The sequence below is a fragment of the Pelodiscus sinensis genome, chromosome 3 (assembly GCF_052426305.1).
Source record: "Pelodiscus sinensis isolate ZL-2025 chromosome 3, ASM5242630v1, whole genome shotgun sequence".
NCBI lineage: Eukaryota > Metazoa > Chordata > Testudines > Trionychidae > Pelodiscus > Pelodiscus sinensis.
In genome coordinates this window covers 148,098,496-148,122,419 of record NC_143054.1, presented here as the reverse complement: position 1 = coordinate 148,122,419, position 23,924 = coordinate 148,098,496, and the positions used below count along the sequence as shown (strand labels likewise).

Here is a 23,924-nt window from a genome sequence, read left to right as displayed (position 1 = left end):
TGCTTCTGTCCCCCTGGTCTGCTGGGGGGGTCCAGCAAAGCCGCTGGACCCCCCCAGCAGACCAGGGACACCAGAGCAAAGCTGCCGCCTGGGTGGCTTTGCTCGTTTGCCCGGGAGCAAAGCCGCCCAGGCGGCGGCTTTGCTTGGGTGTTCCTGGTCTGCTGGGGGGGGGGGTCCAGCGGCTTTGCTGGATCCCCCCCAGCAGACCAGGGGGACAGGAGCAAAGCCGCCCAGGCGGCGGGAGTCCCGCTGCCTGGGCGGCTTTGCTCCGGGGCAAACGAGCAAAGCCGCCCAGGCAGCGGGACTCCCGCCGCCTGGGCGGCTTTGCTCGGGTGTCCCTGGTGTGCTGGGGGGGGGAGGTCCAGCGGCTTTGCTGGACACCCCCCAGCAGACCAGGGAGACCGGGAGAAGCTTTTCTCGCCCCGGAGGACACGGGTGGCGACCCACCGCCCGTGAGCTCTGGGGCGAGAAAAGCCCCGTTCGTAAGTGCAGATCTGATGTAAGTCGGATCCGCGTAAGTCGGGGACTGCCTGTATTTTGATTTAATTGAAAAAATTTTAGTACCTGAGAACAGAATTTGGTCTGTGGATTTTATTCTTATTGCACTAATGACATTACTTGTGATTCTGAGCAACTGAAAATGTTCTACTTCATGACTGCATTGATTTTAATGACAAAATCACATGTCAAAGGAATCTGTTTTTTGTCTTAAATGCTGCTAGCTGGCATCCTGCAGGAGCAGTTGGGCTCTAGACGGGCATGATTTTCCGTAAATGCTTTTAACAGAAAAGTTTTCCGTTGAAAGCATTTGCGGAAAAGAGCGTCTAGATTGGCACGGTCGCTTTTCCGCAAAAAGTGCTTTTGCGGAAAAGCGTCCGTGCCAATCTAGACGTGCTTTTCCGCAAAAAAGCCCTGATCCCCATTTTCGCAATGCGCAATGCGCAAAAGGACTTTTGCCCGAACGGGAGCAGCATAGTATTTCCGCAAGAAGCACTGATTTCAGACAGTTGGAAGTCAGTGTTGTGGAAATTCAAGCAGCCAGTGTAGAAAGCTGGCAAGTTTTTGCTGAAAAACTGGCCAGTCTAGACACAGCCTTGCTGTGTAAGTGCTTAAAAGGCAGAACCAGCTAATTTGTTAAAGCTGAGGCTTTAGCTTTTATTTTCATTTAGGGTCTGATTCTGCTCCCACTGAAATCAGTGCATCCAGTATTAAGTAACCAAATTGCAGATGAAGAGAGAATTGTGACATAGAAGCTATTATACAGCTCAGCCACTGGGCTAGGTTTTGCCTTCTGTTAAACTGGGAAGAACTTAGAGGAATCCTTTCCCCACTCCACTCTAATCAATAGAAAAGGGTCACTTCTCAGAGCAGTAGGAGACAATATTGGTGAATATGTCAGTCTTTGCAGTTCATTTTCCAGTGGATGCACTTGGTTGGCAAGAGGACTTATTCAGCTGCAATCAGCAAATACACATTAGCTGGTAGTACACACTGTTCCTTATTAGCACAGCAACAAAATATGCCCTATTCTATTGGGCATTGCTCGATGGACTCCTGGCTGGTGAGATAACTGCAGCAGTGTCTGTCTGCCAGCATCTCCTCCTTTCTCTTGTTGTGCTGGCCTGGGTAGAATTTATCTCCAAGTCACAGATAAGTAGTGGTGTAATTTATATACTGGGTGCAAGGCCACTTTCTCAGGTCTTGGCAAAACATGACATGTGATTTATCAGACTACAGAAGAATGAGTAGCGGTTATTCTGTCTATATAAAGTTAAAAAATTAATATATCAAATTACATCTTCAGTGATGGTGATAACCATTGTGAGAGGAGAAGAGCTAATTGAGCTTATTAAATTTTGTATGACTTGAGAAAACTGCTGCTGTAGTGATACTTAATTTGCTTAGAAAGAGAAATGTTCTAGGCAACTGGAATCAGTTGCCCTGTTTTCTTCAGTTTAAATGTATCTATTGATCTGAGGCAGTAAGTCAGATAAGCTGGCAAAGAGTATTTAATTGAGTAGCTAAATGGTTGATTGCTTTGTTAGCTATTTCATATCAGGGATCAGATTAGAATTTCAAATGGACTAGTGGTAGATGGCAAAAGTAGTTTTGCCTCCATATATGAATTGGTCATTTTTCTTTCAAAATAGGGGAAAAGATTCTGGAGTTGCCTTATTTTATATCAGTATCATGGAAACAAAGGTCAATGGATCCATTAATTCAAGATGATTTCTTAATTTGACACTCACCCCGAAATTACAATGATTAATGAAATATTAGTATACTGACAAAGTTCCTTTGTCTTCGTTTCACTTCATGATCAATGTACTAAAACAATGTGTATCTTTTCCTGGGCATATTAGCCTTTCTCCAGTTTTAAACCTATCTCTACATTTACTTTCCATTGTTTTCTGTTTGTTTTCTCGATCTTTTTTTGACTTCTGTTTCATGGGTATGGTTGGTAATTATTTTCTATCTGGATGTTGGAAAATGAGAATATCAGAGCTCACACCAAAACAAGATTAATGGAGCTGAGATCTCCAGGTGTTCCCTTACTGAAAGCCTGAGCAGGAACAAGAAGGCTTAGGTTTTAATTACAGGTTGTGAGCATAATGATCTCTCATAATATGGCTTCAAAACAGTGTGATCTGTAGGAAAGGCCAGGTTCAATAATTTACGGAAAATCGGAAAGTAAAAATTGACAAAGTGAACCATTCTAATCATGGCACTATGTAGTCAGGGTGATCAGGACACTTCAGCTGTGTAGTGCAGTAGTTCTCAATCTTTTTAATCCCGGGGACTGGCAAACCCATTCCCAAATTTCTTGCAGACGGGTAACATTTTATTTGCATATTTGTATGTTTATTATGAAAATAATGAATATTCAAATATGCAAATAATGTAACCAGTCCACCAAAAGTTTATGAATGGGTTTGCTGGGCCATGGTATAAAAAGCTCTGACCGCCCCCCCCCCCAGAGTCCCCAGTGCCAGCTCTAACCACTAGAGCCTCTCATCCCTCCACTATCCCCCCAGCCAGCCAATGATCCCAACTCCCTTGCACCCAACTCCCCCCAGTGCCAGCCTCTTGCCTTCAGAGTCCCCTAGCACCTGCCCTGCTGCCCCAAACACTTCAGTGCCAGCCTCCTGTTTCCAGAGGCCCACTGCAACCAATCCCCCCCAGGACCTTCCCTCCCCTGTCAGTACCCTGTCCCCAGTGCTAGCACTGCCCTCCAAGCCCTCACTACTAGCCCTGCCCCCAGAGCCAGTGCCCCTCCAGTGTGAGCCTCCCACCCCAAAGGCCCCAAGCACTAGCCCCACCCTCAGAGCCCCTGTGCCTGCCCCACCCTTCTTACCTAGCCACTGAGCTCAGAGTGTTTTCCTGCCCGGCCGGAGGGCTGCTGGGAGCCTGCAACTTGCCGGGCCCCTGCTGAGCACTGTGGCAGCCGGGCTCTTGCCAAGCACTGCAACTGCCCATGATGCGGCCGCCGGAACTGGAACTAGAACCACAGCGAGACTGCCCCAGTAGGAGCAGCCTCATTGCAGCCCTGGCTCCAGCCACAGCGCATGCGATTGCCCGCTGCTGCAGCTGGTGGCATAGCCAGGCAGGAGTTCATGGCCCACTGTCAGTCTGCGGACCAGATTGGGAACCACTGGTCTAGAGCATGTAGTGGTGAAACTGACTTTAGCACCACACTCAAATAAATGGGTCAAGATTGGCTTCAGTGGCTATTGCCGCACTTATACCAATGGGGAATTTGGTTTTCTCCTCTGCGATTTTGCACAAATGACTCCTTTATTTCGTGTCTAGCTTCTTCCCAATCCCTATAATGGTTGATTCTTTGGCCTCCGTGTCTTATTCCACTTATATTAAACTTCATCCTTGCCACAAACCTTCCCTTACCCCTTAAGCATGAAAGGCAGGATTTTCAGGAGTGGTGCTTTGGCCAGTTGAAATCAAGGGGAGCAGAATTAGGCTAACAATGAGCCCTCTTTCAAAAGAATGCTGTCCTCTCCCTGTGGTTAACACATGGTCCCCAACTACAGGGTTTAGAATATAGGGGAAGCATATTCCTGCATTTTATGCATGAAGAGGACCAAGAATGTAATGGAATGAATCTGACCTGCACCTGCCATCCTCAGTGAAGGCTCCAAGAGATATTAGAAAAATATTTCCATGCTTCCCTCAAACTACTCCATTATGCCCTGAGGGAATTATAAAGTACCGTATTTTCCGGCGTATAGGGCGACTGGGCGTATAAGACGACCCCCTATCTTTTTAATTAAAAGATAGGGTTTCATCTTATACCCCAGCGCCCCTCCGCCTCCTTTGCTCCCGGTATCCCTGGTCTGCTGGAGATGGTCCCAAGCAGACCAGAGGCACCGGGAGCAAAGCCGCAGCAGCTTTGAAAGCCTCGGGGGAAGCCGGCGGGGGGGCATCCCAGGCGCGCCTGGGCTGCTCCCCCGCCGGAGCCCCTCCGCGGCTTTGAAAGCCTTTGAATGCCCCCCGTCGGCTTCCCCCGAGGCTTTCAAAGCCGTGGAGGGGCTCCGGCGGGGGAGCAGCCCAGGCGCACCTGGGATGCCCGGCCGCCGGCTTCCCCCGAGGCTTTCAAAGCCGCAGAGGGGCTCCGGCGGCGGGGCATCCCAGGCGCACCTGGATGTATACCCGGCGTACAAGACGACCCCCGATTTTTGAGGGATGTTTTTTAACATCAGAGGTCGTCTTGTACGCCGGAGTATACGGTATGTTCTAGTTTTAACTATTGGTTACGTCTACACTGGCATGATTTTCCGGAAATGCTTTTAACGGAAACATTTTCCGTTAAAAGCATTTTCGGAAAAGAGCGTCTAGATTGGCAGGACGCTTTTCCGCAAAAGCACTTTTTGCGGAAAAGCGTCCATGGCCAATCTAGATGCGCTTTTCTGCAAAAAAGCCCCGATCACCATTTTCGCAATCGGGGCTTTTTTGCGCAAAACAGTACTGTGCTGTTTACACTGGCCCTCTTGCGCAAATGATTTGCGCAAGAGGGCTTTTGCCCGAACGGGAGCAGCACAGTATTTCCGCAGAAAACACTGACGATCTTACATGAGATCGTCAGTGTTCTTGTGGAAATTCAAGCGGCCAGTGTAGACAGCTGGCAAGTTTTTCCGCAAAAGCAGATAATTTTGCGGAAAAACTTGCCAGTCTATACACAGCCATGGTGTGTAAAAATGTGATTTAAAATTATTTACATAAAATGTCACTTTTTTCTGCCCTGTTCTTCAGTGATTTCACACCTGTGTGAGCTTAATTATGGAAGACAAAATATGCCTCTCCCATACAAATTAACAGCAAACTGCATTAACTCTCCCTTTGCCCATGTGAGCTAGGGATGACTTGTTACCCTATTTTACAGATGGCGAAATCAAGACATGGAACCTTGTGTCACTCACCCCAGGTCTTGCAAGCAATCTGCTGCAAAGCCAGGGCTAGAATCCCAGTCTTCTGCATCAATCCAAGATTAATCTGTGCTTTCATGAGAAGGGGGTGTGTGCGTGTGGCGTGAGGTACCAGTATGTGACACAACTGAAAAAAGGGGAGGAAAATGAGACCAAAACATGCACTATACGAAGCAGTGATGCACAACTGGGAAACAGGTGCTCATGTTTAGAGTACTTAGTGAGTAGTTTTAATTTGTGGCATATGACTTCCAAAAAGTTGTTTTGGCTGTGTGATGGGGTGAGGATGCCCCACACTCAATCTGGTAGAGTTAAAACCCTGTGGGCGGAGGAAGTCCCTCCCCTTCACCCAGACTGGGCATGCTCCAAATGCTGGGGCAGCATAAAAGACAGTAGCATAGCTCAGTCTGGGCTGGTCATTGGAGGTGAAGGCTCTCCAGCAGGAGTGCCACAGCTATCTCAGCCAAAGACCTAGGAGACCACCGTGAGCTACCAGCACTGGAGAAGCCCTGGGGAGAGGTGGCTGCAGGGGAAATGAAGGATCCAGAGACCACCTGGAATGGACCTGCACCGGCGGTGGTAGGAAGGGACCCAGGGAGGGTGTTGGAGCAGTATCTTCCACCCAGGTGATGTTTTGGGACCTGATGGAGTAGGGTGGGCCTGGGTCCTCCTACCAGGGCTGTCACCCCCACTCCTCATTGGCGCTAACCATTAGGCTGTGCTGCCCTGAACCGAGGGCCGTGCCTCCTTGACTAGCTATTAGGCTGTGCTGCCCTGTACCAAGGGCTACCCTTATGGACTCTGGCTGTTAGGTTGTACTGCCCTGATCTAATGGCTACCCTATTGACTTTAGCTACTGAGCTGTACTACCCTAGACTGAGGATGGGTTTCCATAGACAAAAAGAGATTGCTGGCTATTCAGCAGGTGGCCAATCAGTGTCCACACCCCTGGGTATCCTTCCTCCAAGAGATGGGGTGTGCATACACCAGACAAGCAGCATTTCAAAAATAATCTTTTTTTCACTAATTCTTCTTGGCCTAAAAACCATGGGTCATAAATTACAGGCAGTCCCCAGGTTACGTACAAGATAGGGACTGTAGGTTTGTTCTTAAGTTGAATTTGTATGTAAGTCGGAACTGGTACATATTGTAGGGGAAACTCTAGCCAAACATTTTTTTTAGTTTTGGATAGCATAGGGAAAGGTTAACTCCCCTCTAATGTTTGTTTTGCTGTCTGTTCCCCTGTACAGAAGATTTCACATCTATTTCTGTCCCTGTGACAAACTCAAGACTAAAGGAATAACTCATCAAATACCAAACAGCTCTGCACCATGCTTTGAGCTAATAGCTTTATTTCCACACACCACCCTGGGTTCTAGGAGGAGGGTCCTTTTTTTGCTAACACAATGAGGACACAGCTCTGGGGGTTGAGTGTGAGACCGTCCTCCACTTCTCTCCTCCCTCCCCACATTCTAGGGCCCGAGGGATAGGCAGCTATGGAACTTGGTGAGGAAGGAATGGGGTCCAGAAGGGATGCCTGTGCATCTGGCTCTCCTGCGAGCCCACCATGAACGTCACCAGCTCTGCCATGACTGTCAAGATGTTCTCCTGTGTCTTCACTTGGTGTTCCCTGCACACTCTCTCCTGTCCTCTACTCATATCTGCCGCAGCAGTTTTCCTCGCTTAACTGTGTCCTACCCTAGTGAGTGGATTGCGTTTCCTCATTGAACATGTCCACCCTAATACATTTTCACCTTCAGATCTCTGACAGCCAAACAGCTGGAGGAGCTGGACCCACTGGAGTGTGCAGCAGGCCCCCTGTTGTACCTGTTGTAATGAAAAGTGAAGGCCAGACTTCACAGGCGTAAAACCTAATCTCTTAGCATAAAGGAAGGTCTGTCCCTAGAAAACAGCAATGTGCTATATACAAGGACAGTCCTGCTTTTAAGTACCCACTATGCAGCAGATACACCACAGAGATCTAAAGGGAGCAGCTGGACTCAGTTTGGTGGCAGTTTATTTGGGTTCCTCAACAGACTCTTAAGCAGCTGCTTATAAAAGCAGCATGTTTGCAGCACTGACCCAGACCATTTGCCTCTTTTGTCTTCTGGTATGCCTGCCTGAACACCTTTATTTTCATGTAGCACTACTTGGTGTATCCTTCCTCCAACATACCCTCTGTGATCATGGCATAGATGGCACTGTTTTTTCTCTGCTTCATCGTGCTGCTGAACTGATTCCTCTCCCCACATAGTAATGAGGGAAGGATCTCCTGCATGCTCCATGCAGGTGCTCATTTGTGATGCTGGGAACTCTTGATCAGATGTATTGCTCAGGTACACTGCCAGCTCTGAGGTCTGCTCACCACATTGACCACCCAGGAAATGAATTCAGATTTTCTTGGGGCTTTTCCTGTGTACTGGGAGAGCAGCAGAGTTGTAAGTGCTAGCCAGACCAGTCACAGCAAGGCACTGAGGAGTAACGGTAGTTCAAATTAGGATTTTTAATTCAAACTACCTACTCCGTGCCGCGTGTAGCTGCGGGCATGGAGTTCGGACTACGGGGAATTTAAAAAATGGCGGTGCCCGGGAACATGTAAATGAAGCCCGGGATATATAAATCCCGGGCTTCATTTGCAACTCCACTTGCCCTAATTACCCTACCTAGCTCGAACTAACTCCAGCATGCAAGTACTGAAATTGACTTGATTGACCCTTAAAGTGCATGGGTGGTGTAGATTCATTGTTTAGAAAATTAACCTAACGTGATTAAGTTTGACCTCAACTCCTAGGCTGTCTAGACTACTTCCCACTTTTGAAAGAGGAATTTTCATTTGCATATTTGAGTCTGAACACTGTTTCCAAAAGGGTATTTCAAAAGCAAAATCACCGTCTAGATGGATTCTTTTGAAAACTTCCCCTCCCCCCCCCTCTTTTTTTCCCCAAAAGAACCTGTACTCATTTATTTTCAGGAGTACAGGTTCTTTCGAAAAAGGGCGGTGTTTGTTTGTTTTTTTCAAAAGAACCGCATATAGACTGCGGTTTCACTTTTGAAATACCCTTTTGGAAACAGTGTTCAGACTCAAATATGCAAATGAAGCACAGATATAATCTGCCTAATTTACATTCCTCTTTTGAAAGAGGGATGTAGTCTAGACATAGTCCTAGTATAGACCAGGCCTAATGTGCTAAACTTGCATGGGTGGTTTCTTTTAATTTCTTTATTTAAAAAAGAAAGAATTAGAGGCAATGATATTTCAAGGAGGGCAGAACCTGCATATGTCACATTACTGGATTTTAAGGAGAGCAGCCAGACCACTGCTGCACCCATGGGGGGTGTTTGTCCCAAAAATATATACAAAGGGGGCCATGTGAGGTGTCAAATGAAAATTTATGCTCTACTGATTCTGTACAGGCAGTCCCCGAGTTACGTGGATCCGACTTATGTCGGATCTGCAGTTACAAATGGGGCTTTTCTCGCCCCGGAGGACTGGAGCGGCGGGACGCCCAGATGCGCTGCAGTCCCGCCGCCCCTAAGAAAAGCTGCTCCACGTCTCCCTGGTCTGCTGGGGGGAGACGCTGGGCTGTCCCGCTGCGGGCGTGCTCCAAGGCTTTGCTCCCCGTCTCCCTGCAGACCAGCAGCACCCCAGCTGCTCTGGCCCAGGCGTCCCCAAGTCAGCCACTGCTGAAACTGACCAGGGGCTGACTACAGGAAGCCCGAGGCAGAGTTGCTCTGCCCCGGGCTTCCTGGAATCAGCCGCTGATCAGTTTCAGCAGCAGCTGACTTGGGGACGCCTGGGTTTCTTAAGTTGAATCTGTATGTAAGTAGGAACTGGCGTCCAGATTCAGCCGCGGTTGAAACTGATCAGTTTCAGCAGCGGCTGAATCTGGACGCCAGTTCCGACTTACATACAGATTCAACTTAAGAACAAACCTACAGTCCCTATCTTGTACGTAACCCGGGGACTGCCTGTATATGCTATTCATGTACTTGTATAATGTCTGTATGTGGAGTTATAATGTACTCTGTGTTGATGTTGGAAGATTCTCTGTCTGAAGCAGAGCAATGAGCAAAAAAAGCTCAGCCTATGGCTGTGCTAATTAGCAAGGAGACAATGAAACTCTAGGTGCCAATACCCATATCAGGAATGTGACTGATACCTAAGGGCTACCAGCATGGAACACAGGGATAGGCCACTGACCAGGTGACCTGCTGTAGCAAAAAAGATGCCAGGAGAGGTATATAAGTGCCATGTGGCACCCTCCATCTTGGTGCTTAGCTCAATTCTTAATCCCAGAGGCAGCTGTACAGGGATCAACGAGCTGGGAAGAACTGGACCCATCCTGACATAGGATGTACACCAAGGACTTTTAAGCCAGCAGTTATAACATCTCTGCTGCAAGCCTGCATTGAGAACTGGGAGATTCGATGCATGTAATGTATGATACTTTAACAACCTTATACTCATGCTTTTCTTTCTTTTAATAATAAACCTTTGGATTTTAGATTCTAAAGAATTGGCTTAGTGTGATCTTGTGGGTAAGATCCGGAGTGGAAATTGATTGGGATCTGTGGCTGGTTTCTTGGAACCGGGAGAACCTGCTCGGGGTAGGTGAGATTGGGTCCTATAACCCCTCGCCTGTGTGTTAGGCCCAGGGCTGTTTGGGGCACGGAGAGAGCTGGGGTGTCAGAACGGTTTTGCTCATGAAGCTTCTGGCTGGCCAGGCTGGCAGCTGAAGTGCTCTGTGGGACTGGTTTGTGGCCTATTTGGGAAGGTGTCCAGTCTGGGGCTGTACAGAGCCCCGAGTCTGAGCGATTCGCTCTGAGTGGATGCCCTCAGCTGTGCCCAGACCCATCCAGGTCCATCACAGCATACTCAAAACTTCAGAATAGGGAACAGGGCTCGCAAATGAGTGGTTGGATTTGCCCTTCCCTGATTTTCACATATGTATATACACGGTTTTGCTACTCTGTTGGATTGCAGGTATTTCTGCAGGGCCACCTATCATGTTCTCTTTTTGGACATTAGCCCTTACATGACTTCTTGTGCTTAAACCTTTCTATTTCAAGCAAATGATCATATTCACGCTATCCGTAATCGAGCTTAGAATAGCATGAATGAACAGGTAAGCTCGCTTTCCCATCTGTCCAAATCGTGCGCGTGTGTGTGTATGTGTGTACAGTTTTGAAAGCTAAAACTTTGCATCACGGTTAGAACTAGTAAACATGAATGGAACACATGACTTTATGCCCTTATGCTTTCTTTCCTAATTCTATTTATAGATTCATAAATTTTTAGCACTATTAGCATTTGAGGTCAACTTTTTATTATTTATAAAGCATCCAGCAGTGACTGTTGTAAATTTTTTTCAAAATCACTAAATGTAATCCTGACAGATTAATGAAATAAAATAAAAAATACATTGTTTTAGACCTCAAATGACTTATTACATATGTAAATCCTATGTTAACTCAACTTTTCCCATTATGTTAAACAAATCTAAACTAAAACACTGAGGCAAATTATATGTAGTCATGACTGAACAATTTCTGGTAAAGCCTGGTAACCAGAACTATATAATTTTGCATTTTCAGATACATTTATTAAAACAGCTTAACTTGATTGGAGCACTTAATTTATATATTTTTTTTAATAAGAGGAAGCTTCTGTGTCTGGTAAATCAGATCTATGGGTTTTTTAAATTTTCTTTCTGTAAACCTCTGGTGTAAATCTGGATAACAATGATGAGGCTTAACATTATGTAGTGCTTTAGACATGTGATTTTTCAAAAACACTTCTAGTCCAATGGGAGCTTTATCACGTGTACTGCATGAAGAAAATGTACTTAAGTTTTCAAAAATTCCTAGTAATTGGTGGGTGGGGAACTTAATATTTTGGGTGCAAATTTAGATTTATTAAAGAAGCCTAATTTTCAGAGTGGGTTCTCAGCACTTGCAGAAAATCTGGCTTCTTTAAGATGTTGTGATTGGCATTCCCAATATTGAGGAATCCAAAATCACTAGACAATATTTTTAGCCTTTGTAGTTAATCTTTGTGGCAAATCTGAGGTCAAGTCAGTATTACCCCATCTTTCTGAAGGGGTCTGAAGCTGAGTCAGGCAAGTCCTCCTGGAAAGAGTGGGGCATTGGGTGGAAAGGGCAGAGCCAGAGTAGCCAGCCCTCAGTGCTGCCTGGACCACGCCACCTCTTCTTCCCCCCTACCCCAAACACCATCTGGAGCACACCACTTGGGGTCTTGCAGTGCACAGCACAGCACTCCAGCAGCAAATTAAAAGGTCTAGTGCTCTAGTCACCACTGCGATAGTAGCAGTGAGCAGGAGTTGCAGCCCCTTTGAATCACCAGGCTCCTGAGCAATTGCTCTCCCCCCCCCTCCAATCAGTAGGCCTGTTGACAGTTGAAACAACTTTTGCCTAAAGCTACAGCTCTTGTCACCAAACACTGAGCTTATTCCACTATATATGGTGTCTCAAATCTGTCTGTCTGCAGATAATGACTGTAGTATTCATTTTCTGGGCCATACTTTTAGTTAGCCTCAAAGAAGCATCTAAATATTCACAGCCAATATAATCACAAAATTGGGATTGCAAATGAGACTTCCTTAGTCATATATGCTTTATATAGACTAAATATATATGGCTATATATTTGATCAACTCTAACGGGCATTATGTGTACTGCAAAATGACTAAAATGAGAAATTCAAAAAAACCCAAAGCATCTGAAAGTGAATCAAAACAGAAGGAAAAGTTTGCATGTCATCCTGAAAACACAGGCCACTAAGCTTTAAATGCTTCACAATAATGTTGCATTATAAGCAGGTGTCAGTGGCAAGTTCATATGCCTAGATAATGAATGCTGCTTATAGAAAACACTAAATAATGTAGTGATGAATTCTAATAGCCTGCTCTGCTTTATTCTTTTAGGGAATCAGTAGCCTGTTCAGTTCACTGAAAGTAGTCCGACTTCTTCGGCTCGGTCGTGTGGCTCGCAAGTTGGATCATTACATTGAGTATGGAGCTGCAGTCTTGGTTCTGCTGGTGTGTGTGTTTGGTCTTGCAGCTCACTGGCTGGCCTGCATTTGGTACAGCATAGGAGATTATGAAGTTATCAATGAGGATACAAACACAATCCGAACTGAAAGTTGGCTTTACCAGCTGGGGGAGTCCATAGGAACGCCTTATCGGTTTAACACAACAGGTTCGGGGAAATGGGAAGGGGGGCCAAGCAAGGATTCTGTTTATATCTCCTCGTTGTACTTCACAATGACTAGTCTCACCAGTGTTGGATTTGGGAACATTGCCCCCACTACAGATGGAGAGAAGATCTTTGCGGTTGCTATGATGATGATTGGCTGTAAGTACCTGCAATTTTTTTACCATACACAATGGCCTATGAAGTCTTCCTGTGCATGTTAACCTTCATAACTTCTTAGGCAGTATCTTACAAGTTTCTAACCAATGTTTGAAACTCATTTTTGTGACCATTTAAATGTCATTACATTTAATGTAGAGCAGGCTATTATGACTCTTCTGGTATAGTATTTGAAATTCAGGGATGGGAAACCTTGTGTTTAAAATCATAGACTCCTAGGTCTGGAAGAAACCTCTCATTAAGTCCAGCCCCTTTCCCAATGTCCAGAACTGAATACAATACTCCAGATGTGGCCTCACCAGTGCCAAATAAAGGGGAATAATCACTTCTTGAGATCTGCTGGTATTTCTGTTACAAACTATAGTTGAATTTCTGCTGCAATTAGAACATGCAATTTCTGTGTATCAAAACTAATTTACCAGATATTCTTCCTAGGCTAAATTACCCAATCTATACTAACAGAAAAAATGCTATTTGACATTATAAAAACTAGTTTACTGAGATGGAGAAAGTTGGAGTCAATTTTGAAGTAACTCGTGTATTTTTGTTTAATTCTTGGCTTAATTTTCATTAACAAACCTCTCAGTAAAAAATATAAACATTTGGTTCTGATTCTACTAGTTTACTGCAGTTACTTTGAAATGTCTAGAACGTTACATGTGTGTCAGTGTTTAAAGGACCAGGGCTGTTAAGTGTTTGGGAGTCTGGTGAGGGAATTAGACTAGAAAGGCACAATTCTTTTATTTCATGAATGCTTAAGTTTCAGCTGTAAAAAATAATTTGCATTTTACTGCTAATTACTTTTTCCAATGTTAGTATTTAAACTAGTTTCTTAAAACAAAATGGCAGCAATAGTGGAATTTCTACGAAAGCTGAAAACTGTTATGCTGTTGCCTCAAACATGCTATAGATAATGTAATGAGCAGTGCAATATAAAGTAGCCTTCCAAACATGTATATCTATTGAATGTACTTGTTTTAATATTTGGGCATCTTGAGCTTTGACTCTGTGTATGATGTTCTGAAGCTGACTTACCAAGAAACCTTTAGTGTGTGATAGTAAACTTAATAACTCTTACATAAAATCCAGCATCTTAATGGGGCTATTTAGGAAATTCACAGGGTTCACATCAAATATTCACAAAAGCATGCTGAAAGGAATTGATATTTGTGGAAAGTTAGTATACTTGTTCCAAATTCAAAAGTATTGCTTTTATAACTCAGTAATTAGAAGCAAGATCTAAAATGTAAAAGAACAAAATGTATTCTTGTTTGATCTAAGGATTCTTAGAAACCAAGTCCCTAATCTTGCAAAAATTTATTTATTTGAAGAACTTTACGCTGTGAATAGTCACATTGAAGTCCAATGGGGCTATTCGTGTATGTAACTACTTGTATGTATAAATGTTTGCATGATTGGGAACTAAGGGTATGTCTACACTACAGAGTTAGTTCGAACTAACTTGGTTCGAATTAGTTAATTCGAACTAAGCTAATTCGAACTAACGCGTCTAGAACTAAAAACTAGTTCGAATTAGCGTTTTGCTAATTCGAACTAGCATGTCCACATTAATTGGACCCTGAACAGGGCTTAAGGATGGCCGGAAGCAGTGCCGGCAGGGCATCAGAGGAGGACTTAGAGTGTGGAGATGCTGTCTCAGGCTAGCCGAGGGCTGTGCTTAAAGGGACCCGACTCCCACCCCGGACAGACAGTTCTCAGGGGTGCCCCACTTGAAAACCAGTCCTGGCTTGGAGTGCCCGGAGTGCCCACACTGGGCACATCACACCACTCGGCCATCAGCCCGGCTCCACTTGCCGCAGGCTGCCATCTGGGAAGAGGGGGCAATTGAGGGACTGCAGGAGAGCTTCCACCCCCAGAAGCCCGCAGAGCCAGCCCAGTCCTCCCCATCAGGGGCTCGTGCCCCATTCCTCCCTCACCTCCTTCCACTTACCCTTCCCTAGCCCCTTTTCTTGATGTACAAAATAAAGGACAATTGTGTTCAAAAATGGAATCTGTCTTTATTGAACAAAACGGGGGGAGACTGGGAAAAGGAGGTGGGAGAGGGGAGGGCAACTACAATGATCAGGGGTTGGGAACAGGTCCCATATGAAGAGAAGCTAAAGAGACTGGGACTTTTCAGCTTAGAAAAGAGGAGACGGAGGGGGGACAGGATAGAGGTCTCTAAAAGCAGGAGTTGGGTGGAGAGGGTGCATACAGAAAAGTTCTTCATTAGTTCCCATAAAGAAGGACTAGAGGACACCAAAGGAAAGGAATGGGTAGCAGGCTTCATACTAGTAACAGAAAGTTCTTCTTCACAAAGCAAAGAGTCAACCCGTGGAACTCCTTGCTGCAGGAGGCTGTGAAGGCTAGAACTAGAACAGAGTTTAAAGGGACGTGAGATCAAGTCATGGAGGTTGAGTCCATGGAGTGCTATTAGCCAGGGGGTAGGAGTGGTGTCCCTGGCCAAGGTTTGTGGAAGGCTGGAGAGGGATGGCACGAGACAAATGGCTTGGTCACTGTCTTCGGTCCATCCCCTCCAGGGTCCCTAGGGTTGGCCGCTGTCGGCAGACAGGCTACTGGGCTAGATGGACCTTTGGTCTGACCCAGGACGGCCATTGTAAGCTCAGGGCTCAGGGTCGGGGGTCTCAGTGGACCCCCTTGATTTTCATGCACACCTGCTCCTGGGTGGCCAGGCTGGCAGCTCTCCTGCCCAAGCCGGCCACTTTCCTGTGCCTAGTGCGGAGATCGTGGACCAGGTCCACGATGTCCGCACTAGTCCAGGTGGGTGCCCGCCTCTTGCGGTCCCGGGCAAGCTCCCAGGAGCCGCCAGCCTGGTCCCGGGAAGAGGGGGAGGGCTGGGGGACATCGGGTGGCTGGCTCGATCCGTGCCAGGTGCAGGGTCTGCTGGCTGGGTGCTGGCAGGCTTGCACCTGGCATGGGCACCGTAGCCAGCCTGTGCCCCTTTAAGGCATCTGGGGCTGGGAGGGGGGCATAGAGTTTCCCTGGTGTTGGCCAGAGTGGCCACCAGGGAAACCTGGGGAGGGCTAGCCTCCCACTAGTTCGAATTAAGGGTCTACACAGCCCTTAATTCGAACTAGGTAGTTCGAACTAGGCTTAATCCTCGTAAAATGAGGTTTACCTAGTTCGAACTAAGCGCTCCGCTAGTTCGAATTAAATTTGAACTAGCGGACCGCTAGTGTAGCACCTATTAAAGTTAGTTCGAACTAACGGACGTTAGTTCAAACTAACTTTGTAGTGTAGACATACCCTAAGTGAGTAATCTCACTTTTCAATTCACTACTGTCTGGATTTTACTCTAAATTCTCATATTCAGAGCTGGAAATGCATCCTTTACTGTCTGACACAAATCTGCCAGAACAGTCTGTAAAATTTGTTATATAGGTTTCCTAACACTTTACCATAGGAAAGAACTTTGCAATTTTTTTCAGATGCTCTGACATCAAGGCTGTGTCTAGACTGCATCCCTTTTCCGTAAAAGGGATGCAAATTAGACACATCGCAATTGCAAATGAAGCGGGGATTTAAATCCCCCCCGCTTCATTTGCATAAAAATGTCTGCCGCTTTTTTCCGGCTCGGAGCTTTGCCGGAAAAAAGCGCCAGTCTAGATGTGGATCTTTCGGAAAATAAAGCCTTTTCCGAAAGATCCCTTATTCCTCTTAAAATAAGGAATAAGGGATCTTTCAGAAAAGGCTTTATTTTCTGAAAGATCCACGTCTAGACTGGTGCTCTTTTCCGGCAAAGCTCCGAGCTGGAAAAAAGCGGCAGGCATTTTTATGCAATTGAAGTGGGGGGGGATTTAAATCCCCGCTTCATTTGCAATTGCGATGTGTCTTGTTGCATAAATTGCTAGTTTCATCCCCTGGAGGCTAATCCAATCTGCCCCAAGAAGAGTCACACTTTCAGGCTGAGTCCAACTTGTTTGCAAGCAAGGTCGACTCGGGAGCTATAGTTGCAAAGCGAAGTCGACACTGGGCGTTGTCTAAGCATCTTTCTTTGACTTCCTTATCTAACTTGGTATGTCTTGATTTGTTAGCTTAGCTTCGTGTTACAGTGTTATTGGTTCGCATACTTCAACTTTAACCCACTCAGTAACGACCACCAGTATAGCTTACTTAAGCAATTAGCAAATTTCCCTGACTCATGTAGTATGTGCAGTCTAGTCTTTGAGAAATGGATCTGAACAGCTAGTTCCTCTTTTTTACTACAAATCCCCCCTCCAAGATGCTTTCTTTCTCTTACATCATTTCTATTTCATCTCTTGCTAATCTTTGGTAGTGTACAATCATTTCGCGATTTATGGTGGACAGCACAATACGGCGTATAAGAGCTGTTATACAAGGTATTAAACAAGGCAATATGCACAACATTATCAAAACAAAACACTAAAAAGGCTTCCCTAAGGCCTCTAAAATTTGGTAACCAGGAAGTCAGCCAACTAAAATCCCACCCTTTCCAAGTTTGAACCGGGACGTGGGCCACGCTTCGGATTTCTGTTGCTAAATTTTTAATCAGTTTACCATTATCATCTATTTGCATCAACAGTCTGTCCAATTAAATTTCTGACACAGCCCCCCTTCAGCCGCTAGTAGATAATCAAGGCCCATTCGGTTTTGGAGGACGGCAGTCCGTAATTGAGTAAGCTGGTTAGCTACCAGATCTAAGGCATCAGCAGTGCGATTAGCGAATATTTCTACCACGGCTTGGAGCCGAATTATTCAATTAGTCAGGTAAGTGGGCTCCCTCCCAACCACATTAGGCTCCCAGGTGGCGGGGCCGTAATACTTTATAATTCTTTCTGCGGGCCACTCATCTTTCCCCCACCGCTGAATGGCAGACAGATCAGAGGCAGTAAGAACCCTCTTGATCCTTGAATACATACGGTATAGTACATTGGCTTCTCTGGGAAGCAAAAGGAATGGGGGTCTGAGTATTGCTGGGCAACAGACACCTGTCCAGTTTGCCGGCAGTTGAGTATATGCGCGTGTGCCACAGCAGGCCAAGGGCCATATTGCGCATGATTTGAAATTGCAAGCTCAACATAGTACCCGACAAGGGGGAGCTCATGTACTTTATATCCCTTTGTCTTTGTACCATTTAGAAAACAGACCTCCTTCTTGGTGGTACCTGCCAAGCAATAGTATAAAGTGGCATTTTCCCTTGTGTATGAGCCTGTGCAATTTATGGGGATGTACTCCTCATTTATTGTTATTTTCTCGAAGTTTACAGGGGAGTAGAAATCCCTATATTCCGTGCAATAGGTATGGTTGTTGGTGTGGGAGTTATGCCAGGCCTCTTCATCTAAGAGGTAATTTTTACAAATGCTATTCCCTACAAAGTGCGTGGTGGAGTGTGATTTATTTTTTGTAAAGCACCACTCACCTACCTGTGGCTGAACCTTCCATGATGGAGTTTCGTGGGCCAACTGGTCCGTTGCCCAGGTACTATTTTCGTTGGAATGTAGCCTAAACTCTATGTCTGTTATTGTGGTTATAGTTAAGGGCTGGGGAATCCAGGGCCCAAGGTGGCCCTGATCTTTGGCCTGGACACAAACCCAACAATTAGACAAATTTAGATACTTTGCTATGTTTTCTGCTAGGAACAAAATGCCGTTCTCGGACTCTTGTTCTAGAGCATTCCCTAAATTAAGGATGGACCAGTATATTAGGCTCAAACCTAATTTAGGATTCATGTTTTCTTTTTACTAATGGTTAATTTTAATCCTTCCCCTACTGTGCTGATCCAATGGTCGGCTTCTTGTTCCGAGGAGTGGCAAGCCTCCGGAGTGGCCACTTCCTGGGAGGAATTGTCTTGCTTTGACAAATACTTCTTGATTCGCGAACAATGAGTCCACTTATCGCTATCTGCTAGCTTCACTGCCGTATGGGTTGTTAGCAGTACTTGGTAAGATCCCTCCCACTTTTCCATGAGTGGATCCTTTTTCCACTTCTGGACTAGCACTTGATCCCCTGGCTGGAAGGCATGAATTGGAGGGGTCCAGCGGTAGGCTCTGGAACGGCACTGCAAACCTGTGGAGAGATGACAAAACAGACTGCAAAGCAATAACGTGTTCTCTAAGTTCAGTGTTTCCCAAATCAACAGTTACTTGTTCTCTCCACCCTGCTGGCAAGACCTTGGGCGGCATTCCAAACATTAACTGAAAGGGGGACAATTTTATCCCTCTATGTGGTATGCTACGGATTCGAGTTAAAGCCAGTGGGAGCGCCTGGGGCCATTTTAAATGTTTCAATACAGATTTTTGTTAACATTGTTTTCAAAGCTCTATTCATGCGCTCCACCTGACCTGAACTCTGGTCTCCATGGAGTATGGAGCTTCCACTTAATGTCTAAGGCTTGGGCTACTTCTTGCACTACCTTCCCCACAAAATGACTACCTTGATCTGACTCAATTGACTCTGGCAGCAAAAATCGTGGTATCAGGTCCTGCAGTAGGATACATGCTACTTTCGATGCTGTAGCCGTCCTGGTGGGATATGCTTCCACCCATCCTGTTAGCTGATCCACTAACACCAGTAAGTATTGGTATCGTCCGGACTTCGGAAGTTCAGCAAAGTCAATCTGCCATGCTTGGCCAGGGTAATAAGCCCATTGTCTTCCTCCCATGGGAGCGGGGGGTCGTGGTGGCTTAGGGTTTACCTTCTGACAGGTTGGACACTGCGCCGCTACTCGCTGTGCTTCTAGGTACAATCCTGGTGCTACCACCTGCCGCACTAGCAAGTCTCCCATTGCCATGCCTCCCATGTGGGTGGAGGCATGAAGATGTAGGAGTACTTCTATCAGCAAGGGTCGCGGCACCATAACTTTTCCTCCCGGCGCTATCCACCAGCCATTCTTATTCTTTACTGCGTTGTTTTCCTTTGCTGCAGCATCGTCCGTGGGGGAGTAATGTACTATGCAGTCTTCAAGGGAGAACGTAACTTCGTGTGCGGAGCCCTGAAATCCTACATCACCTCCCATTAGTGCCGCTTCCTTGGCGGCTGCATCTGCCTTTGCATTTCCCTTCTTCTGGCGTTCATCAGCAGCTCTTCCGTGTGCCTTCACATGGACCACCGCTACTTCTCTAGGCAGTCTGAGAGCTTCCAACAGCTTTACAATTTGTGGTCCGTTTGCTATTTTCTGCCCTGCAGCTGTAATGAAACCGCGCTCCTTCCATAGTAATCCGTGGGTATGCACGGTGGCGAAGGCATAGCGAGAGTCAGTGAAGATGTTCACCCTTTTGTCTCTTCCCATTTCTAGGGCACGGGTTAGGGCTGTCAGTTCTGCTGCTTGTGCTGACCAGCTTGCAGGAAGCTTTTCTTTCCACACTGTCTCTGTTAAGGTTACCTCTGCGCAGCCCGTGTGCCTAGTTCCCTTTATCATACTGCTGAAGCCGTCTACAAAAAATTCTTCCTCTGGATTTTCAAGTGGATCGTCCTTCAGATCTGGCCGAATCAGCAGGGTTTGAGAGAGCACTTCCAAACAATCATGACATGGTGGTCCCGGTTCGGGCAACAAGGTGGCTGGGTTTAGAGCAGTGGTGTGTTTGAAAGTAAGCCCGGGATTAGACAATAGGAAAATTTCATACCTAGACTGTCTGGATGGGTTCAAAAACTTCCCTCCTTCTCCTCCAAGAATTTGGGGTACCCCATGCGGGGTATGTATTTCCATATCAGTTCCCATTACAATCTTTTGGGCTTCTTCTGCAATGGTAGCAGTAGCTGCAACAGCTCTTAGGCACGCCGGCCACCCTTTGCCACCGGGTCTAATACTTTTGAATAGTAGCCTACTGGTTTCCAAGTGGGGTCCTACTGGCTGGGTAAGGACCCCTGAAGCTATACCTTTAGTTTCATGCACATAGTCTATAGGGCTTATGCCCATTGGGGATCATCAAAGCCGGGGGCTGCATTAAAGCAGTTTTTAGTAATTTGAAAGCATGTTGATGTTCTTTAGTCCATTTCCAATTTGTGAGACCTTCCTTAGTGAGAGATTCATACAAAGGTTTGGCTTTACCCTCATAGTCAGGAATCCACATTCTACAGAATCCAGTTAACCCTAGAAAGGCCCGCAGTTCCTTCGGAGTGGTAGGGGCAGGCATATCTTGTATAGCCTGTATGTGATCCTTGCTTAAGACTCGTACCCACTTTTCAATCTCATAACCTAAAAAGGTGACCTTTGGCTGACAAATTTGTGCTTTCTCTTGCGAGACCTTATAACCTTTCTTCCCCAGAACATTTAATAAGGACACTGTTGCCCTCTTTCCTTTTTGCATATCAGGGCCTGCAATTAGCAAATCATCAACATACTGAAGGAGGGCTACCTCAGGGTGCTGTCTCTTCCAGTCTTTTTGCAAGGCAGTCCCAAAAATATGGGGGGCTGACACAAAACCCTGGGGTAGCATGGTCCACAATAGCTGAGTTTTGTGATGGGTGTCTGGGTCCTCCCACTCAAAGGCAAACAGCTTCCAACTATCTTTATGCAGAGGTATTGAGAAGAAAGCATCTTTCAAATCTAACACTGTGAAGACCTTCGCATCCGCTGGAACTTGCATTAGGATTGTATGCGGGTTTGGGACCATAGGGTGGTCTACAAGGACTTTCCTATTTACAGCTCTTAGGTCCTGTACTAGTCTATATGAGGTGCTGTCCGGTTTGGGTACCTCTAAAATAGGGGTGTTGAAAGGGGAAGAGCCCTCCACAAGCCAGCCATACCCCTTGAATTTTTCAGTTAATGGCTTTAAGCCTATTCGGGTGGCCCTTCTCAGGGGGTACTGCCGTACGCACACGGGGCCCTCCCCTTCCTTAAGAGGGATCTTAATTGGCATTACAGACTTTGCCCGTGCAGGGGTATCAACTCCATCCAAGATCTCTATTCCCTTTGTTCTTGATACTGTCTCAATGTTACGGAGGTCCATCTGATAGTTTGAGCCTTGTTTTACCAGTAACTCGACCACAATCTGAGCTCCTCGGAAGAAGATTTCAGCTTGTAATTTTGTCAACACATCACGACCTACCAGGGCGACTGGGCATGTGGGCTAGACAACAAAGGAGTGTTCTAACGTGCTTTCTCCAACTTTTGTAAGGAGGGGTGTACATACAGGTAGCCGTATTCGTTTCCCTTCAATTCCTTCTACTACTACATGCTTTCCGCTTTCCTTAGCTTGGGGGGGGGGGGGGGCGGGTTTCACGGGAATCATAGAGAATGTAGCTCTGGTATCTACCAAAGCCTCATAGTCTCTGCCACCAACCCTTATTTTTACCATGGGATCCTCTCGAGCCTTAGCTCGAAGGGTGGTGGCCTTAGATCCCGGTCCCCTTCAGCTAGATTCTTCCCCGGAGGATTCCGCCCGCATCTGATGGCCCTCCTGTTGTCCTTTCCTTTGCCTTCAATTGTGGGCAATCCCTTTTCCAATGTCCCTTTTCTCGACAATATGCACATTCATCCGTTCCTATATGTCCCTTTCCCTTCTTAGGGTTTTTCTTCTGACTCCGGTCTAGGTTTTCCGCAATAGCCGCAGCTAGCATTGCCATTTGCTTTTGCCCCCTTTTTTCCTCCTTTTTCTCGGCCATTTGCTCTCTATTCCCGTATACTTTGTAAGCTATTTCTACCAGCTCGGATATGGGTTTTCCCGGTCCGCCTTCCGTCTTTTGTAGCTTTTTACGAATGTCAGGGGCGGCCCGTCCTATGAACATTAAATTCACCATCCGCTGGTCTCAGGGCCTCCAGATCTAAGTCACTAAATTTTCGAAAAGCTTCAAACAACCGTCCTAGGAAGGCGGAAGGGTCCACATCCTTCCCTTGCCAGACCTCATATAGCTTAGATAAGTTGGTGACTCTCGGTACTGCCTGTCCTAGTGCTTGTACTATAATTCCCAAATACTCTGCATCACGCTTTCGACCCCCAGCCTCACTACCATTCCATCCTGGGTCTTCGATCGGGCATATCTCCCTTAGATTTAGACCTGCTCTGCGCTCTTCTGCTATGCGATCAGCTGTGCCCAATACAGAAGCGACGCTCCTCTGTGGTCAACAGGGTTTGCAGCATCATTTGGATATCTGCCCATGTGGGCTGATGGGTCTGGCCCACAGACACAAAGAGGCTCTGCATTTTTAGGGGGTCTTCTCTAAACGAGGGGTTCTGATTTTTCCAATTAAACAACTCTGAGGTGCTAAAAGGGACGTAGACAAAGGCCGTGTCCCCATCTCCCGCAGCTACTTCTCTCATAGGACACTGGTATTGAGACCCTGATCGTAGATTATAGGGGTCTCTCTTTGGGGCCCCTCCTGGGCTTTCCTTCTGTTCTGTTAGCCATTTGAGGGGGGGCTGGGGAGGAGGAGCACTTGGCGTTTTTTCAGTTGGTGAGTCATACGGGGGGGGAAGCCCCCGGGAGAGGACTGCGGAGCCAGTACAAGCTGGTTGTCATTTCTTCCCTCCTCATGTTGCTCTACAGGAGCCTCTCTCCATCTGCCCTGAGTCAGATCGACCTTGCTACCTGAATCATTCAAAACTTTGGGGCCCGACCCGCCCTTGCCCCCCCAGTCTTTGCCTTTGCCGCCATAACTTTACATGTTCCCATACTACATTTTAGCAGCCACTTTGTTGGTTGGCTCAGGTACAGGATAGACCAATCAATATATGGAAATTGGTCCCAATGGCCATCACGAGTAACAATCCCATGTACTTGAGTCGTTACCTTTACATCAAATGATCCAGTGCTCAGCCAGTCCACCCCAAAAGTAGGCCACTCAAATTGGCAGAAATTAATTAAATCCTCTTTTGTCATTTTCACTCTGTAATCTGCCTTGAACTTACTAAAATTTCGTAGCATGCACCCCAAGGGGGTTGCAGATTTTTCTATTTGTGAGACCGCTGATCCCATTTTACTAATAATCCTAATAACTAACATAAAAGGAAAAGATAGATCGAGAAAGCAGAAGTTACGGTTCCGTGTGTCTGCACCACACCAGTCTTTAGCGTCCGAACTCAGGGGGTCCAGCGCATGGCTGCCTCACTAGAGACACCGGTGTGCCCTTTTGGAACCGTAATTTTATCTATCGTAGGACAGTACAAGAGAAGA

The 23,924-nt window shown here is 46.4% G+C and overlaps 3 protein-coding genes across 3 annotated transcripts in view; 1 reads left to right on the top strand and 2 right to left on the bottom strand.

Moving 5' to 3' along the window:
• Positions 1–23,924, bottom strand: part of RCOR3 (REST corepressor 3) — a 460,088-nt gene that overhangs the window by 213,072 nt on the left and 223,092 nt on the right. The gene's annotated exons all lie outside the window — the stretch shown is intronic.
• KCNH1 (potassium voltage-gated channel subfamily H member 1) overlaps positions 1–23,924 on the top strand; it is a 269,858-nt gene that overhangs the window by 94,979 nt on the left and 150,955 nt on the right. The window contains exon 7 of the mRNA XM_075925116.2: positions 12,383–12,812. Coding sequence (XP_075781231.1) covers positions 12,383–12,812 — 430 coding nt within the window. The remainder of the gene's footprint in view (positions 1–12,382; positions 12,813–23,924) is intronic.
• On the bottom strand, positions 18,292–20,819 carry LOC149525165 (uncharacterized). Its single transcript, XM_089777425.1, has one exon. It carries the CDS (start codon positions 20,725–20,727, stop codon positions 19,132–19,134), a length of 1,596 nt encoding a protein of 531 aa, XP_089633551.1. The 5' UTR covers positions 20,728–20,819; the 3' UTR covers positions 18,292–19,131.

What these genes read in the sequence shown, in the direction of transcription:
- LOC149525165 (XM_089777425.1), bottom strand. Translation starts at nt 20,727, where the DNA reads ATGGGCATAAGCCCTATAGACTATGTGCATGAAACTAAAGGTATAGCT.